This window comes from Oryza glaberrima, chromosome 9 (assembly GCF_000147395.1).
Source record: "Oryza glaberrima chromosome 9, OglaRS2, whole genome shotgun sequence".
Classification (NCBI taxonomy): domain Eukaryota; kingdom Viridiplantae; phylum Streptophyta; class Magnoliopsida; order Poales; family Poaceae; genus Oryza; species Oryza glaberrima.
The window spans coordinates 13,577,580-13,597,307 of record NC_068334.1 but is presented as its reverse complement, the minus strand read 5'-3'; the positions used below and the strand labels follow the sequence as shown (position 1 = coordinate 13,597,307).

Here is a 19,728-nt window from a genome sequence, read left to right as displayed (position 1 = left end):
GACAGCTATGAAGTACTGGCAAGCCTATGGGCGTTCTTAATGCTGACCAGCAGAAAGAATTCAATGAGGCCACTACTCTCTTTGTGGGATGCATTCTTAGCGTGCTTGGCGATCGTCTGATCGAGGTGTATATGCATATGACCGACGCTAAGGAGTTGTGGGATGCACTGAATACTAAATTCGGTGCTACTGATGCTAGCAATGATCTGTATATCATGGAGCAGTTTCATGACTACAAGATGGCTGACAGCCGTTCTGTAGTCGAACAGGCTCATGAGATACAAACCATGGCTAAGGAACTCGAACTCCTTAAGTGTGTCTTATCCGACAAATTTGTGGCCAGGTGCATTATTGCGAAACTACCTCCATCTTGGAGAGGTTTCGGTACTGCACTCAAACACATGAGACAGGAATACTCCGTTGAGGGGTTTATAGCGTCTCTTGATGTTGAGGAGAAAGCTCGGGAAAAAAGATGCCGCGTCTAAGGGCGATGGTGGGTAGTCCACTGCCAATGTTGTGCACAAGGCGCAGAACAAGAGCAAGGGGAAATACAAAGCTCAGCAGACCACCAACTTCAAGAAGAAGAAGAACAACAACAATCCTAATCAGGATGAGAGGACTTACTTTGTGTGTGGTCAACCTGGCCATCTGGCCAGGAAGTGTCCACAACGCAAGGGGATGAAGGCACCTGCAGGGCAGACCTCTAAGTCTGCTAATGTGACCATTGGCAACACTGGAGATGGAAGCGGGTATGGTAATTTACCTACTGTTTTTTCAGTTAATCAGTCTACTAATTGGTGGGTTGATACAGGGGCCAATGTACATGTTTGTGCTGACATCTCATTGTTTTCTTCTTATCAGGTCGCACGGGGTTCCACCGTCCTAATGGGGAATGGGTCACATGCTTCTGTTCATGTTGTTGGCACGGTAGATCTGAAGTTTACTTCGGAAAAGATCGTGCAGCTGAAGAACGTGTAGCATGTCCCTTCTATCAACATGAATCTTGTTAGTGGCTCCCGTCTGACTAGAGACGGATTTAAGTTGGTTTTTGAGTCTAATAAAGTAGTCGTATCTAAACATGGATATTTTATTAGTAAAGGTTATGAGTGCGGAGGCCTGTTCCGCTTTTCCCTTTCTGATTTCTGCAATAAGTCTGTGAACCGTATTTGTGGCAGTGTGGATGATGAGGCTAATGTATGGCACTCACGTTTATATCATATTAATTTTGGCTTGATGTCTCGGCTTTCCAGCATGTGTTTAATTCCTAAGTTTTCCATTGTCAAAGGTTCTAAGTGCCATAGTTGTGTGCAATCAAAGCAACCTCGCAAGCCTCACAAGGCTGCTGAGGAGAGAAACTTGGCACCTCTAGAACTCCTACACTCAGATCTCTGTGAAATGAATGGGGTGTTGACAAAGGGTGGAAAACAATATTTCATGACGTTGATTGATGATGCTACTAGATTTTGCTATGTGTACTTGTTGAAAACGAAAGACGAGGCTCTAGACTATTTCAAAATTTATAAGGCAGAAGTTGAAAATCAACTTGACAGAAAGATAAAAAGACTTAGGTCTGATCGTGGTGGAGAGTTTTTCTCAAACGAGTTTGACTTATTTTGTGAGGGACATGACATTATACATGAGAGGATGCCTCCCTATTCTCCCGAGTCTAATGGGATTGCTGAAAGGAAGAACCGCACACTAACCGACTTGGTGAATGCCATGTTGGACACCGCGGGATTACCTAAGGCATGGTGGGGGGAGGCATTGTTGACCTCGAATCATGTGTTAAACAGAGTTCCTAACAGAAATAAGGACAAAACACCATATGAGATATAGATTGGGAGAAAACCATCACTTTCTTACTTGCGCACATGGGGGTGCTTGGCGAAAGTCAATGTACCAATAACGAAGAAGCGCAAACTTGGACCTAAGACTGTGGACTGTCTTTCTGGGATATGCTCACCACAACATTGCCTATAGATTTTTAATAGTTAAATCTGAGGTACCTGACATGTATGTTGGTATAATTATGGAGTCTCATGATGCTACCTTCTTTGAGAGCTTTTTCCCAATGAAGGATACACATAGTAGTTCTAGCCAACCCTCTGAAATAATTCCCAGTTCAATCACACCACCAGAACAAACTGAACATACACATGAACATGTTACTGAGGAGGATGACAGTGAAGCTCCTCGAAGGAGCAAAAGACAAAGGACGGCTAAGTCTTTTGGTGATGATTTCACTGTGTACCTCGTGGATGACACTCCTAAGTCAATTTCAGAAGCATACGCATCTCCTGATACAGACTACTGGAAGGAGGCTGTCCGTAGTGAAATGGATTCCATTATCACTAACGGGACTTGGGAGGTGACAAAGCGACCCTATGGGTGTAAACCTGTGGGGTGCAAGTGGGTGTTCAAGAAGAAGCTCAGGCCTGACGGTACTATTGAAAAGTATAAGGCTCGGCTTGTTGCTAAGGGCTATACTCAGAAAGAAGGCGAAGATTTCTTTGACACTTACTCACCTGTTGCTAGATTAACCACAATTCGTGTGCTACTTTCCCTAGCAGCCTCACATGGTCTTCCCGTTCATCAAATGGATGTTAAGACAACTTTTCTTAATGGAGAGTTGGATGAGGAGATCTATATGGATCAACCTGATGGGTTTGTAGTTGAAGGTCAAGAAGGTAAAGTGTGCAAATTGTTGAAGTCTTTGTATGGTCTGAAACAAGCTCCTAAGCAATGGCATGAGAAATTTGACAAAACATTGACATCTGCAGGCTTTGCAGTCAATGAGGCAGATAAATGTGTGTACTATCGCCATGGTGGGGGTGAGGGAGTTATTCTGTGCTTGTATGTTAATGACATACTGATATTTGGGACAAACCTTGAGGTGATAAATGAGGTTAAATCATTCTTGTCTCAAAATTTTGATATGAAGGATTTGGGAGTAGCTGATGTTATCTTAAACATTAAGCTAATTAGAGGTGAGAATGAGATTACACTCTTGCAGTCCCATTATGTGGAGAAGATCTTGAATCGCTTTGGCTACATTAATAGTAAGCCTTCTCCAACACCTTATGATCCTAGCTTGATGCTTCGCAAGAACAAGAGAATTGCTAGGAATCAACTGGAATACTCCCAAATTATTGGCTCGCTGATGTACCTGGCTAGTGCAACTAGGCCTGATATCTCCTTTGCTGTGAGCAAGTTGAGCCGGTTTACCTCTAATCCGAGAGATGATCACTGGCGTGCGCTTGAGCGAGTAATGCGCTATCTGAAAGGTACTATGGAATTGGGGCTTCACTATTCTGGGTATCCTGTGGTACTGGAGGGATACAGTGATTCTAACTGGATCTCTGATGTGGATGAGATCAAAGCCACTAGTGGATATGTCTTCACACTGGGTGGTGGTGCTGTTTCATGGAGGTCTTGCAAACAGACTATTTTGACGAGGTCAACCATGGAAGCAGAACTGACGGCACTGGATACTACTACTGTTGAGGTCAACCATGGAAGCAGAACTGCGTGATCTATTAATGGATCTTCCTATTGTTGAAAAACCGATGCCGGCTATCCTTATGAACTGTGACAATCAAACGGTAATTGTCAAATTGAATAGTTCTAAGGATAATATGAAATCGTCTAGACATGTGAAAAGACGATTGAAGTCTGTCAGGAAATTGAGAAACTCCGGAGTTATAACGTTGGATTACATCCAAACAGCTAGAAACCTGGCAGATCCTTTCACGAAGGGACTATCACGAAATGTGATAGATAATGCATCGAAGGAGATGGGTTTGAGACCCATGTGAGTTATACTATGGTGGTAACCCAGTCTATGTGATCGGAGATCCCGTGAATTAGAACCTGGGAAGAACAAACCATTAGTAAACTAGAGAAGAGTACCAATCTATACCTTCTCTAAGTGAAGATGCATGTACTCTTGTGAACTGCAAGGCAGGTTGGCTATGCCTTAATGAGTTCTGTTGGCTTTAATTAGCGAAGATGCTGTCCTGCAGAGCATTCTTGAAAGAACTGACCTTTGTAAGCTTGACTGTTGGTCGCAGTCTATGAAGATTTTGGGTGAATCTTCTAGGAAGCTTACTAAAGACCTAGGAGTATGACTTATACGCTCCACCCGAGGGGTAGTCTACAGACGGTCTAGTACCAGATAAGACTCTGAATGAAACTTGCTTGCACAAGACTTGCAATTCAAGGCGTAGTCCATTGTTCAAGTTGTGAGTAAGTGTAGCTTGGAGTTCTAAGTGAATGTTCAACCTTGATCGGTCTCCATCGAACCGCTGGTATATAAACAGTACATTGGAAAAGGCAAATCTCAGTGGGATTTTGAGATTTGGTGGGGAATTGTTGGAATTAATAGATGGGCTAAGGCCCATTCGAAGATTAATTCTTTGGAAAATCACAAAAGCCCACCTCATGGGATGGCATGCATGTGGAGTTTAGTACCACCTTGCTTATTCTAGGAGAGGGGGACCTCCTTAAAAGGGAGGATGCCCTCCTAGCCACTTGAAGCATGTATGGTGGAGAGAAGATTGAGAACACACGCGCTCGCTCGCCTCGCCGGGCCGGGCCGGGCAGGCGGCGCGTGTGCACGACGTACGTGTCGAATGGTCCGCAAAATTGGCTCCTCACCCTTGCGCAGATGCAGCCTCCTTTTGCAGTTTTGTTTTGCTACAGGAAAATTCGGATTTGTTTTGTTTTGGAAACATTCCAAAAAATCCGGTGTGCGACTTATCCGGTTCGGTTACGCGGAGTGGAGATCGTGCGGGCGCCCTGATCAAGCGACCTATCTCTATATAAACCGAGTTGCCGCCTTCACGCAAAACATACGAAATCCATCTAGAGTTTGCCTCCTCCTCTGTGTTGCGCCGTCGCTCGTGGACTACTCCATCCCGCTCGCCAGCGTGCACCGGCGATCGGGAGAGCAGGTCTCCGGAACCTCTGCCTTCGACGTCCTGCACCAGGAGAAGGCGGCAATAAGGTTTTTGGGATGCGCTTCGTGCGACTGCTTCCTGTTCGTCCGCGACGGCTCGCCTTCCTCTCCGCTCGCGTGCTGTGCGCCTTCGTCGACGCTCGCAATCGCGAGTAGTTCCTGCCGAGCAATCGGTCTTTCCGCCACCTCGGTACGTGTTCGACATGTTGCGCATATTTAATCTGTTCATGGTTTACTGCTTAGTTTACATGTGTAGATCTAATGATGCGTTTATGCTAGTATACATCTGTAATGTCATGATTTATTTATGGAATATATTGAATCATTATATGCCTATATTCTCAACATGTACTACTTTGCTTCTCATTCGTTAGCTCATTGGCATTTGGTTTTTGAGTGATCCGATTTTAGTTCATGAACATGAGTAGCCCTTGAAATTTTTGGCTCCTGTATGTGTGTATGTGTAGAGATCTTACCTTGATGGCGTTACGGATGCGTTCAACATGACCGACGAAATGCTGGGTGCTCACTCGTTTTTAAGGCAGCTTATGGACCAGATTTCCCTTGCAAAAACCTACCTTGTCGTTGCGAAAGAAGCAAATAACCTGCAGTTTTCAGCAGAGCTTAGTTCGCAGATACGGCGGGCGCCGCAGAGCGTTCTTGCGCATGCTGCAGCTCATGGTGGCACGGTAATGGAGCAGAAAGTAGAGAAGGCAATTGTCAGTTCCGCTATGATAGTGCAGTTACAATCATGAAGTTGATAGGTCAGATTCAATCCCTAGGGGAGAAATCGAAAGCAGAGGTGGAAAAGAGCACGAAGTACGGGCCGTGCCAGCCCGGCCCATTTACGGGCCGTGTCGGACCATGCTTTCTACCATGCCGGGCCGTCGTGCCTTGGGCCGGCCTGATAAAGCACGGCCCAAGTCCCAGCTCTAGGCAGATTGCTGCCTAGGAGCAAGACGGTCGAAGGAGGGAGCGAGAGAGGGGGAGAATGGAGAAAAAGGAAGACATGCAGGCCTCATATGTCAGTGGGCCCACAAATTTTTTTAATGATTAATGGGTCACATGTATATTTTTTAATTCTAATGCCACATAAGCGACACGTCAGTACCACGTGGAACAAAGATCAGGTCAATACCACCACATTAGCGAACCGTCCTCCAAAACCATCAAGGGAGTCAAATTGTACCGGTTTTAATAGTTTGGGGTCAAAATATCCGATATTGTGATTTAGGGATACGAATTAGATTAGATCACTAGTTAAGGAGTCATAGTGGATTTTTTCGAAAAGCGTAATCTCAAATTGTGGCCCATGGTAAAGGCCGATATTTCGGCTTACATTGCTTATAAACGGGCCATATTTACTCTATAGTTTTGGGAAGGGTTAAGTCCACTTTGACTTCCTTAACTAGTGCCTGAATTCATATCCCTAAACCACAATACTGGATATCTCGGATATCTTGACCCTCAAACTATTGAAACCAGTGCAATTTAACTCCCTTGGCGGTTTTGTAGAGCGGTGGCGCTTACGTGGCGGTGTTGACCTGGTTTTCGTCCGACGTGGCGGTGATGTGGCGTTTACGTGACATTAGAATTAAAAAAACTATGTGGGACCCATTTGTCATTTACACAAAGAAAATTGTGAGACCCAGTAACTTGTGAGGCCCGCATATCATCCTCTCTCCTCCTCTTCCTCCTCCCTCTCTCTTCCCCTTCTCTCTCTCTTTCTCTTTTTCTCCATTGCTCTTCCCTTCGGCCGTTTGCAGGTAGCGGGGAGCGGAGCAGCGGTGGCGGCCTCCTTGCACGCGCGCAGCAGCTCCGCATACGGGATAACCTCGCCGTCCCCATGCTTCCACTTCAGGCCCTCCACATTTGCCAGCTACCGTGGTCGAAGCAGACATGGAGCTTCCCCGGCACCGACGCCGCCGTCTCCTCTGCCTCACCATCCTTCCCTGGCACCGCCGCCGCCGCCTCCGCAACCATCGGGAGTGACGCGTACTAGCACCGCTTGAGCTTCCCCGGCACCGACGCCGCCGTGGTCGAAGTGGATGCAGAGGCAAATGGAACGGTTGTGGTGGCGACACGGAGAAAGCGGGAGAAGCGGCATCTGTTCTCTCTCTCTGCTTGAACCGCGTGGGCAGAAGCAGGAGGGGAGGTCGGGGACATGATAAGGGACGGGGAGGCAGTAAAAGCGGGGAACGGGGAGGTCGTCGAGGTGGGGAGTGGAAGGGATTGGAGCGATGGTCGAGGGAGCGAAGGTGTCGGTGGTGGTGTGCTTCATGACGGCGGCGGCGGTGGCGACGGACTTCTAGGTGAGTGGATGCGCCGTAGATCTGCGTTGATGCTGATCGGTCATGAGGGCGCGCCATCACTGCACCTCTAGGCCGCTCCTCCTTCTCGGATGGAGCCCCCTCGTGGATTCCTCTCCCCAGCCATCGTCGCTGCTCAACCTCCGCCTCTCGGTGTAAAGGATGGTGAAGAGCTCAAAGCCGGAGTGGAAAGCCCAAGCGTCGGCGTCCCTCTCCGTGAAGGCGGCGATGATGAGGAACTGGATGACGTGCGAAGAAGCAGGTGTAGTACGTCATTGACAGCCTCACCGGGTACTTCTTCAGCAACGGGCCACCGGCGCTGCTCCACGTCGTTGCTCCTCATCCCCGCTCTCCGCCACCGAGCTCGTGGGCGCGTTGGCATGGGGCAGAGAGAGGGAGGAGGAAGAAGAGGAGAGAGATATGTGGGCCCCACATGTCAGTGGGTCCCACAATTTCTCTTTGTGTGAATGAAAAATGGGTCCCACATAGTTTTTTTATTCTAATGCCATGTACGCGCCACATTGAACGAAGACTAGGTCAACACCGCCACATAAGCGCCATGTCAGCGAAACCGCCCTTCAAAACCGCCAAGGGAGTCAAATTGCACCGGTTTCAATAGTTTGGGGGTCAAAATATCTAGGATTATGGTTCAGGGATATGAATCAGATTCAGCCACTAGTTAAAGTAGTCAAAATAGACTTATTCCTTTTGGGAAACTATAGATGAAAACCTACAGATTTTGTAAAACTATAAATATAGCCTTTATGTAAATGCAAAATACCCCCTCCCATACACACACAAAACTATAGGGAGTAGCTATATTTATGACGCTATATTATTTTATAAAACAGTTAAATCGTTCTCACACTATAGATTACTTACACTTAAATACTGTAATTAGATTGTAAATTTCAAAACATATATTGTAATTACATTTTATGTTTTAATATTTGAATGTAATTTTAAATATTTGCATTATATTTTTTCTAATACACAAATAAAATTATATTTTAACAGTAATTTTTATCTCTGTGAAAGAGGAGATAGGTTAGATAGAAGTATACTTGAGAGCAAAGTGACTGAAAAAGTGGCATCATATTTTTAAGAACCTGAAACAGTGTTAGGAGAACGGCCTTATTTATACAACTCCAATAAGATAATACAACGAGTTTATTAAGATAAAAGGATTAAAAGCAACAGTGCGTAATATTAATTTTCAAATTATAGCGTCTTTCATTTCACCAAAAAGAAAGGTAAACAAAAAAAAAATGATCTACACGGATAAGAAAAAAAGGTTACAGCCTAAATAGATTTATTTTATCCCGATTTCTAGGGAGGAGAGTTTGTCAAACAACATGGTCGTCGCACAATTTAACGCTTTCCATTATTTAATGTCTTGTTTTGTTTTAATTATATGGAGCCATGTGTGAAGCTTCTCAGCACGCTAAATATTATAGCATTCGTCATATGTATGACTAAGGAAGTACTTTTGTTTGATTGTATAGCTTATTACATACTTTACACTTTGCCACTTGCCACTTACTGCGTGGAATTTATTAATTCAGCTCACTCATATATGGCTTGTTATATATGTATGCATGCATGCATCTCAATTTGAATATAGGATGTGATTGTATGCGTTCATAAGTGTAATTTCACGCGTTATGTATAATAAATAATTAACAAAAATTGCTATACTAATATAATATTTTTTTTTGAGAAATATGGTCTTCCAAAACCCTGTCACCTCCCAATTTATATATAATCAGTGGTGAACTGGTACTTACCACCGGTATGTTTTAATGCACATCGTAATAAGAAAACAATTATACTTACAGACAGTATAACAAAGGACAATTTAGCTAGGAGAAATTGACATGGTAGTTTGAATGTTGTTTTTATGAGAAATGAGACTATTAAATATATATTTGTGGAGTGTTACTGTGCAAAATTTTTTTGGAGAGCTCTACAGTTTACTACTAGTTTTTATAGTTTATATGCTCCTCATAGTATATCTCATATTTTTTAGAATTGCCTTGTGCGGGTTGATAAAAAATCTACCAAACTTATTCTTGTTAGAGCATCCGCTATATGTTGGGCTATATGGTTGTGTAGAAATGATATGGTTTTTGATAAATCACCATCTATGTCCTATAATCCTATATGCATATTCTTTTCAGGGCAACATACTGGCCCCGGTTCTGAGCTCAACTACTAAAGTGTGATGAAGAAATCAAGTCAGTGAAAGTTATATGTCGTAATTTTGATTCAATAGTTATGCAGTTGCTCGCTAACTTTGGATGGAGATTCACAAATAGAATTTAATAATTTTTGTGATCTTGTTATGCTGTGTGAGTTTTTATTAGTTTGTGTGTCCTTTTGTTTATTCAGGTGTGAATTTTTGGTGAATTGGTGTAATAATTAATTGGCTGTAGCTCTTTGAGCAAAGGTCAGGATTATATTCCATTATTAAAAGAAAACATATTGTATTGTAGTTGTAAATGTCAAACTACAGAAGAGAAATGGGGGAGAGAGACCCCGGGGGGTGACTTCACTTTTTTCTCGGCGAATACGTTTATCACCATATAATTAACGATTGGTGCATCAGCTGATTTCAGATTATTGACTAGAAATATTAATCATGAATATTTCTCAAGAACACATAGCAAGTTTGAGATCTTTGTATCTATTCGTTAGAAAACCAGAAACAGGCATGTAATGGAAGGAAATGAGGTCTTTGCCCCGTGCGTTGCAGCGGGATTTTAATAAAAAAAATTATCATTAATATGTTATTATTATATCTTAATTGTTGTACGTATTTGATACTAACATGTGGACATTTTTAGCCTTACACTGTTCTCTTTTTCTTTCAACAAAAAGTGAAGAGTTGGTTGGAGTAGCTAACATTTAGACCATCTAGACCTACCTGTCATTTTTCCCCTTAAAAAAACTAGGAGTTGGTAGTGGGGCAGTGGTATGTAGAACCACCACCACTACTCTCTTTTATAAGAAGCATAAGAAGCATAGTATACACCTACCACAAAACACCACATGAGTGATGCCTCCTTCATTGCGTCATGCATGGAGGAAGGAAAGGGGAAAGAAGAGGGCATGCACGGCTGTCGGCTGTGCATGGCCAGCAGTGATGATGGGCCTTGTGAGAGGAGCTAGCTAGCGGCAACAGCAAACCATGTGGGAGGAGAGGATCCTCTCCTCTAACAAGCGGTGGAGTACTTGCCCGTCAGAGATGAATATCACCTCTGACAGTCGGTCACCCGTCAAAGGTGACTGGACACAACAATGACCACTGTTCTCTGACCAGGCCCAAACCCATCAAAGATAAGGGTTTATGGCCATCAAAGGTGACCTGATCCGGTGTAGTAGGAGTAGAGGACTAGTGATAGAGGACTGGCGAGAGGAGCGGCGGCGAGTCCGTTCATAGGGAAGAGTCTGTGTCGTCACGTGGAGCTCAGCCAGCGGCGGGAGGGAATGACACTGGCAGCTGAAATATTTTGTTGATTTGGTGTTCGTTCTGTTGGATGAATCGTTTTTATCTTTTGGATATTGAAATTATTGATCCGTTGGAGAATTCTTAGATCTGTTCTTGGTAGATGGATGTGTTTCTTATGGGGCCGATTGCAATCTCATCAGTGTGGGCTCGCAATCTGGCAATAATGATCCGCTGGCTGATTATCGCTGAGACAGAAGTGCCGGTTCCAAAATCGTCACCGACGTTAGTTTTGAACCAGCACTGATGTCCAAACCTGTGGTAATGATAGTTGGAAAATTTTAAAGTCTCAACACATAATATAGTACTACCTCTTTTTTAAATATGTATAACGTCGTTGACTTTTTGTCCAACGTTTAACCATTCATCTTATTCAAAAAAAAATTATGTAATTATTTATTTTATTATAACTTGATTCATCATCAAATGTTCTTTAAACATGACATAAATGTTTTCATATTTGCAAAAAAATTTAAATAAAATGAATGGTCAAACGTTGGTTAAAAAGTCAACCGCGTCATACATTAATTAAAATACGGAGGGAGTATATAGCAATTGGATAGTTTCTTTAGCGGCACAAAAATCATCACTTGCTTATGTAGAGCTTATCTAATGTGTGATTATATTCTTTCAACAAAACGGATGCGCATCATTTCTCGGTTTATTCCTACATGCTATGGATAATGCATGTATGAGAATTAATTCTACAATATGTATATGTCAGCGGCCGTTTGCAACGAATCAGGAGGGAGGCCGGAGGTACAGTTAGGAGAATAGGCAACCAAGCCACCTAGCATGACAACGTAGTACCAAGATTAATGTTTTATTTTACCATGACCAAAATTATTGTTCATTACTGAATTAACTACCTTTAAGTACTCATTTTTAAACATCCTAATGTGGTTGGTGTGGTTCTCCAAGTCGTTGGTTATATTTCTTTCATTGATGAATCTCTATTACTTACGTATTGAATCCTGCTATCCACGCAGCATGCATGCATACAGGCCGATATATTTCTTAAAAGAAAATACAGACGGTCAACTTAATAATTTCATCTACCTCCGCAGGCAAAATGGCGATAGCTAGGTACTCCCTCCGTTTCACAATGTAAGTCATTCTAGTTTTTTCTACATTCATATTGATATATATGTTTAGATTTATTAACATCAATATGAATGTGAAAAATGCGTAGGACTCTATATATTGAGCTATCTCCTAAATCAACATTGGCTGCTAGGCTTAATATATATTTTCTGCTATGATTTAACTAATGAATTAATTAATTGTCGCTTTCCACGTACCATTTCATATATATATATACATGTGCCAAATTTAAATGCAAGCTGTTTTAGACACATGAACTTTTCAACACAACGGCACGGGTTCTCAACATTAGTCCCTATATACTAATAAATTTCCCTACAATTTTATTTTAGGTTACGTTCCATTTAGCATCTTGTGTGACAGTGTGAGCAACTACCCCATTTTCTATAAACACATTTTTTTAAGTTTTCTATATGTAAGTTTTTTAAAAACAAACAAATCTAATTTTGCAGATTTATAATAGTTAGTATATATTCAATTGATCATACTCTAATGTCTCTTTTTCTCGTTATATGTGTCGAAAAAAGCCTCATCCAAACGCAGATTCGAACTGACACTTAATCCAAATTTAGTATTTCGAAATGTACATGTTGAATTCTTATGCTTTTTTCCTACAATGGCGCTAAATTTGAGATGATTATCTTTGATTTATCATATCTTAATTTGTGCATTGAATTTAATTCTATACAATAATATTGCTTAATTTATTTTTCTTCCCTTGAAAGTTTCATAATTTTGTGATATGGAATACATTTGGCCAAACTACAACTGATAATTTAATTTTATTTCTATTCCATTATTTTAGTTTATGAATCATTTCAATTTCTCTTGTGGTTTGTTCTTTTTTATTTTTTAACTGGGAATCAAACTTTATTTAATTGGCGTAATTGTGTTATGTCTCTACTTTCATATTCATATGTGATTTTTATCCCGATTTTCAGGGTTTGTGATTTTGCCCATTCTTTTTTTTTTAAAAAAAACAAAGCTTTAGCTTGCACCTGGTATATATGTTAAGTCACGTTGACGGTGATAAGTCTGTGGCATTCACCATTGAATATTATTGTATGTTTACCTCTACTTTTGGTCATCACTCACATGGGTCTGCCCCTTATACCCTTAAATCTAGGCTTCTTGGTTCAATTGAATTAAGAGATCAGCGAACTATGTTCAAAATAGCATCAACAATGGCCAAACTACAACAGATAATTTAATTTTATTTCTATTCCATTATTTTAGTTTATGAATCATTTCAATTTCTCTTGTGGTTTGTTCTTTTTTATTTTTTAACTGGGAATCAAACTTTATTTAATTGGCGTAATTGTGTTATGTCTCTACTTTCATATTCATATGTGATTTTTATCCCTATTTTCAGGGTTTGTGATTTTGCCCATTCTTTTTTTTTTAAAAAAAACAAAGCTTTAGCTTGCACCTGGTATATATGTTAAGTCACGTTGACGGTAATAAGTCTGTGGCATTCACCATTGAATATTATTGTATGTTTACCTCTACTTTTAGTCATCCCTCACATGGGTCTGCCCCTTATACCCTTAAATCTAGGCTTCTTGGTTCAATTGAATTAAGAGATCAGCGAACTATGTTCAAAATAGCATCAACAATGGCCAAAGTTATCTACTCTTTCAGAAGCAAACAAGATGGCAATCATAAATAATTCCCAATGTGGTGCTAATAAATTAACCAAATCTTATCTAGCTGTTGCTACTAGACATGCATATATATATATATATATATATATATATATATATATATATATATATATATATATGGTAAATTTGTTTGGTGCTCCATGGTGCCCGGGCACCATTGTTGAAATTGAGTATATACCCAATTCAAATGAGTATGAAACTTTTTCAATTACTTAGGTATTAACATTAACTACTTTACTAACTAGTTTAAAGCAAGTTTGAACTGAATTTGAACTTGTTTTTGTTAGATTTTGATTCTAGGTATATAGCATCCATACATATAATTAGTTAGGTATGTAATCATGGATTGTGAAATAAAGTTAAATTTGAGTTGTTTTGTTGATAAGTATAGGTATGAATCAAATTATTATAACTAGGTATATACTCACAATTTGAAAATTTTGAAAAATTTGAGTGATTTTGTGCATTATATACCATGGTGCCCGGGCACCATGGTGCCCCATATGAGTGTCCTATATATATGTATATATATATGTATATATACATATGTATATATAAATATATATATATATATGTATATGTATGTGTATATATGTATATGCATATGTGTATATATATCTATATGTATCTGTGTATATCTATATATATATATGTGTATATATGTATGTATATATGTATATATATATATTATATATATGTATATATATATATATATGTGTATATATATATATATATATATGTAGCATTCATGTAAGATAGCACTCTTAAAACCATCTTCTACGAGACAAAATCACAGTCCAATATGCTTAAAATCAATATAGCTAGTTTGATGACAGGATCAAATGGCTTCATGGTCTTTCAAAAGATTGTCACCTCAGCTCCCAATTCATAGATAAGTACACTGGTACTGCCTCTTGGTACCTTTTAAGGGTGCATGGAAATGTAAAAACTATAATAAAAAATTGCAATTGTACACAGTTGTTGATAACGTCAAACTGTGTATAGAGAGAGTGGTCATATTTTGACTTCACTTTTTTTTTTAGCGAAACTAATTTAAACATCGATCGACCTTCGACCATGCATAATACGAGTCATGTGCAACTAGCTTACATATAGTGTTATATATATCAGCTGATTTCTGAGTATTGACTTGAGATATTATAATAGTTTATTTTTACAAAAAAAAATCACTAACATGTTCCAGAGTATAGATCTTTGTACGTGGTATATATAATTTGTTTTTTTAAAAAGAAACACATAAAGGAAGTTAATTAATGAATATGGGCAGTAGCGTACATATATGTCCTACATATATAGCTGGAAATTGTTGGAGTCAACACATGCATGATATATATAGCAATTGGATAGTTTTTTGAGCGGTACAAATAAAATCATACGTATGTAGGAGTAGAAGGCTTTAATATATGTAACGTTCTGATTCTTCCAACAAAACGCATAAGCATCATTTTTTGGTTTATTCCTACTATATGCTATGGATACTGTATAGGTATATGGATGTCAGCTACCGTTTTGCAACGAATGAGGAGGTAGATATATAGGTCTGACAGGAGCATAGAGGCAAACCAGGCAAAACCTAGCATGACAATGTACATGGTACCGAGATTATTGTTTTCTTTTAACCATGACGAAAATTATTGTTCATTATTAAACTGCCATTACCCCATTTTTTTGGGACTGAACTATTAGTCAATCGTGCAGCTAGGATCAAGCATCTTAATGGTTGGTGGTTCTCCAAGTTGGCAATATTTCTTTCATGGATGACAGATGATAAATCTCTACGTATCTCGGTTACAATCATGTTATTCACGCAGCATGCGTGGATATATTTTTTTTCAAAAAAAAAAAAGAACAGTCAGCTTAATAAGTTTCGTAGACAAAATAGTATGCAATAGCTGGGTAGTAGTCAGTACTACTATATATATTGAACTATCTACTATCAAGATGACTGCTAGGCTTAATATACTTGGTATATATATAATTTAATTGTCGCATCCCTCCATTTCAAATATACATGTACGTGCTGAATTTTAATTACAAGTTGACACATGCATGAACTTTTCAACACTAGGGCACGTGCTCATGATTCTAGTTAATCCTTTAATTTCTTAGGCATAGTAATTTGTTTAAACATCCATCCTTCAATTAGCAGGATTTTTAAATTAATAAACTGCTGGTTCCTGTATAGGAAGAATAGTTTATAATAAATTGTCCTATACTCGAATTTTTTTAGCCCAAATTAGATATTTTCTTAATGCACCCATGCTGGAATATTCGTTTAATTCAGATGCACATTACAATGCTAAATTCCAGATTTGATTTGATTTATCATATATTTATGCCTTGAATTTAATTCATGGACATTACAATGCGTTGAATTCTCGTGGTTTATTATTATTATTATTATTATTATTATTATTATTATTATTAGTAGTAGTAGTAGTAGTAGTAGTAGTAGTAGTAGTAGTTTCGGAATTGCAATTTTCATTTAATTGTATGTCTTTGTTTCAGTTTTTTTCTTACAAAATAGTGTATATGGCATGGACTGGATTGTTAAACATTGTTATTATTTATAGATTTTTAATAATATATTGTTGTGACATGTAACTGAATTCATACACAATAATTCCAAACAGTACTTTACATTCACTTTTACAGGACATCAGTTATACTTTCATTACAGTACATATATCCTTGTTAAGAAACTCGAATAACCAAATTTGCTATTTAAAGAACGTGTCGGTTTTGTGAATATGAGATTCAAATTGCGATTTGAAATATCGATTCATGTTTGGTGATTAATAAGGCCAATAGTATAAATAATAATATAATGGAGGGATACATAATCACCCACCACTATTAGAACTCTAATAGTTCACTAATTAAGCGTGGAAGGGTGCACATACGGGACTCTTATACAGGTCTAGGGACGGCTTATTGAGGATAATAACAAATTATGATTTGGGAATATGTATGAAAAAAAAATGATACCTTCAAAATTCTTATGACAATCCTCCAATTCAAAGCGGGCCTTGATGGTATTGTAATGTGCATACTATGCCTCGGCTATAATGGGATGATTTGCTACTTTCAGCCGCATTAAAATTTGCAATTTTTCAGTCACCAAGAATTACACATTGTAGTGCTATATAATTTTGTCACTGTACATACGTATATGGTTTTGGTCTATTTTTAATCTCAGTTTGCATGTTTTTACATGTAATTTTTGTAAGTTATTGTGGATTGTAAATAGTAATTTTCGTTCAAACTTTTATCTAAGAAATATGGAACTTTCCTCCAATATGATTGTTGTATTAGATTTAGCTCGTTTTCCAACAATGAGAGTGTTCTGCAACAGTTGACAAAATCTTAATTAGGAGAAATTCCTTCCATACCTCTGAAATTTTAGTTGATCCCTTCTATACTCTTGAATTTTCTTCACTCCCTGGTATACCTTTAAATTTTGATTTGGATCCCTTACATACTCTTGTCGTCAGTTGACCGTTTAATATGTGTAGAAAAGTCAATTTTACCCTTCAATATGTGAGGAATATGTAGAAATATGTGGACTAAATTGTTGGAAGTATAGAAATTTGTTGTGTGACTATAATATTCATAAGTTTGTTGTACAAAAAATTTAATATATTAAAATAGTATGTGCAGCATTTTTTTAAATGATAAACATAGTTTTGGAAAACATTCCTATATAATATATACAACAAAAAAAGATATGTTGAACTACCATAAAAGATGCTACATATACTCTTTTTATAAGTAAATAAATATTAATTTTTATGTCATCATGAAAAAAAACTTTGCCGTGAATAATACATTGTCCAATAAAATCATGAATATAATAGTCTTACATAACAAAATTATACACTTCCAACAATATAGCTAGTTTATAATTCCCATGTTTCCTTCATGTCTAAGGGCAAAATGGTCCTTTTCTTAGGAATTAAACATTCAACTAACAGTCAATTAACGGAATAGGTATGAAAGGAATCAAATCCAACAGTAGATAAAACTCGGGGGCATAAAAAAGGATTGGTTAAACTTTTAGGGGCATAGAAGGATTTTTATCCTTAGTCCTTCGATGGTGGGAAATAGAACTAATGTAATCTAATTTTATTATTCAATCCAATCTAAGATTGACCATTTGCAATCCAATTGGAATACACATGTAAATATTCATCGATATAAATATAGATATGTTTATTTTTTGTTGTATACATATGCTAGTAGTTGTTATAATCATATGGAACTAAATAATCGAAAAGTTTCAATTGAAAAAGCATTCAAATAACCACCGCAGCAGGCGACTTGCTAAAAGTGCTAACCACCTATGGAAAATTTGGTTATCCTAGATGGCCGGTCTAACATGGCCATGTGCGATAAAAGTTTTTTTTTTTTTTTTTTTTTTTTTTTTTTTTTTTTTTTTTTTTTTTTGCAGATGGCTCGGTTAGGTACACAGCTTGGAAAAACTATTTTCCTAGACGACCGTCCTAACTAACTAGCCTGTTTGTGAAAATCACTTATAGTAGGCGGCCGAGTTAGACTAGTCGGCTATACGAACATCACCCCCCCCCCCCCCCCCCCCCCCCCCCCGGTTTACAGTCAGGTTGAGTGAAAACAATCCATTTTCGGACACTTGAGGACGAGCCGTGTCCAGCTGCCTGAGAAAACTGATTTTGGTCACCGATGAAAATTGATTTTGTGATAATAAACGTGTGCTCGTTTCTTCTCCACATTTGCTAGCTTATAGGCTGCTATTATATACTCCCTCCATCCACAAAAGTTACACATATTTCACATTTCAGTTTTTCCAAATAAGTTGTTCCTATTTATAGTCTTTATGCATTCAAGACTTAAATGAAGAGATAAATTAAATATTTTATTAGAACCCAAGGAGTCATCTAAATACTCATTGGTTACATGCTTGCATTCACTCCTTGATTTTGTAACATTCAAGGTGATTTAATTTCTCCTTGGTCTTGATGTCAAAAGTAATATACGTAACTTTTGTGTATGGAGGGAGTACTTGCTTTACTACTCCTAGCTAGCTAGGGAGTAACAGTTTTAGTTGCCTACAATTCAATACAATACAACTTCGTCTGGCGCCCTCAATCGATCTCGCTCTATAAATAGCGGACCATCCTTTCTTCCCTACACCACACACCAACACACACACAAACCATTGCAACTGCACTACACTGCAGCACACACACCCCGCACCCACCAAGCTAAGTAATTAATCATCAATGGCTTCCGCCGTGGTGAAGATGGCCGTCGTCTGCCTGCTCCTCCTGTCCGCCGGTCATCTGATGGCCTCCGCCGCCGCCGCACGCCCGGACACCGTCGACGACGCGGCGGCGCTGCTGCGCCTCAAGGACCGCATCGAGCTGCAGGAGGAGGAGGCCCTGGCCCTCGCCGAGGAGCTCGCCCTCCTCGACGACGGCGCCGGCGACGCCGTCGGAGCCGGCTGCTCCTGCAGCACCACCAAGTGCAAGACGTGCATCGCCACCTGCGGGATCAAGTGCTTCCCCAAGGGAATCAAAGGCTTCCCCACCTGCTTCTTCGCCTGCGTCTTCACCACCAGCAAGTGCTTCGCCTTCGGCGCCTAATCGATCAATCGATCACGTCGTCGTCTCGGCTCGTCATCAATCGCGATCGATCGATCGTTTTCACCTAATAATAATATAATCATATGTGTGTGTGTGTGCAAAGAATAACGAATTAACCTCCCCAAGCTTCATGTATGCATACATGCATCGTTAGTGCATGTGTCCCTGATCATGGGTCTCTGGGGGAGGATCATGTTGTGTCGTGTGTCGGCTGTGTCTCGGTTATCGTCTTATCGATTTCGATCATATCGGCCAATTGTTGTCGCGTTGGCCACGTATATGTACTTGATCGATGACCGAGAAACTCCTAGGTCAATCTGTGTGTTCATATATACATCAGTCCAATAAATCGATCGTTAATTATATTACAAAGTTTTCGCATTTTACCGATACATGTTATTATATGTACTCCCTCACTGCTAAATAGCTTTTGCGGTAGGCACATAATGGATTTTCACAGATGGACATGTATATGAACCCCTTATTATAACCGATCGATAACTTTTATATAGGAGGCTGCGCAACTACATACATAATACTTTCT

General features: G+C 39.4%; 1 protein-coding gene across 1 annotated transcript; it reads left to right on the top strand.

The window, feature by feature from the left end:
• Window positions 1-18,739: 18,739 nt before the first annotated feature.
• LOC127785300 (uncharacterized) lies at window positions 18,740-19,385 on the top strand. The gene has a single exon (XM_052312737.1). The coding sequence runs from the start codon at window positions 18,822-18,824 to the stop codon at window positions 19,182-19,184; it is 363 nt and encodes a 120-aa protein (XP_052168697.1). The 5' UTR covers window positions 18,740-18,821; the 3' UTR covers window positions 19,185-19,385.
• The last annotated feature ends 343 nt before the right edge of the window (window positions 19,386-19,728 follow it).

Excerpts from the sequence above, each read along its gene's own strand:
- LOC127785300 (XM_052312737.1), top strand. The coding sequence starts at position 18,822 with ATGGCTTCCGCCGTGGTGAAGATGGCCGTCGTCTGCCTGCTCCTCCTG.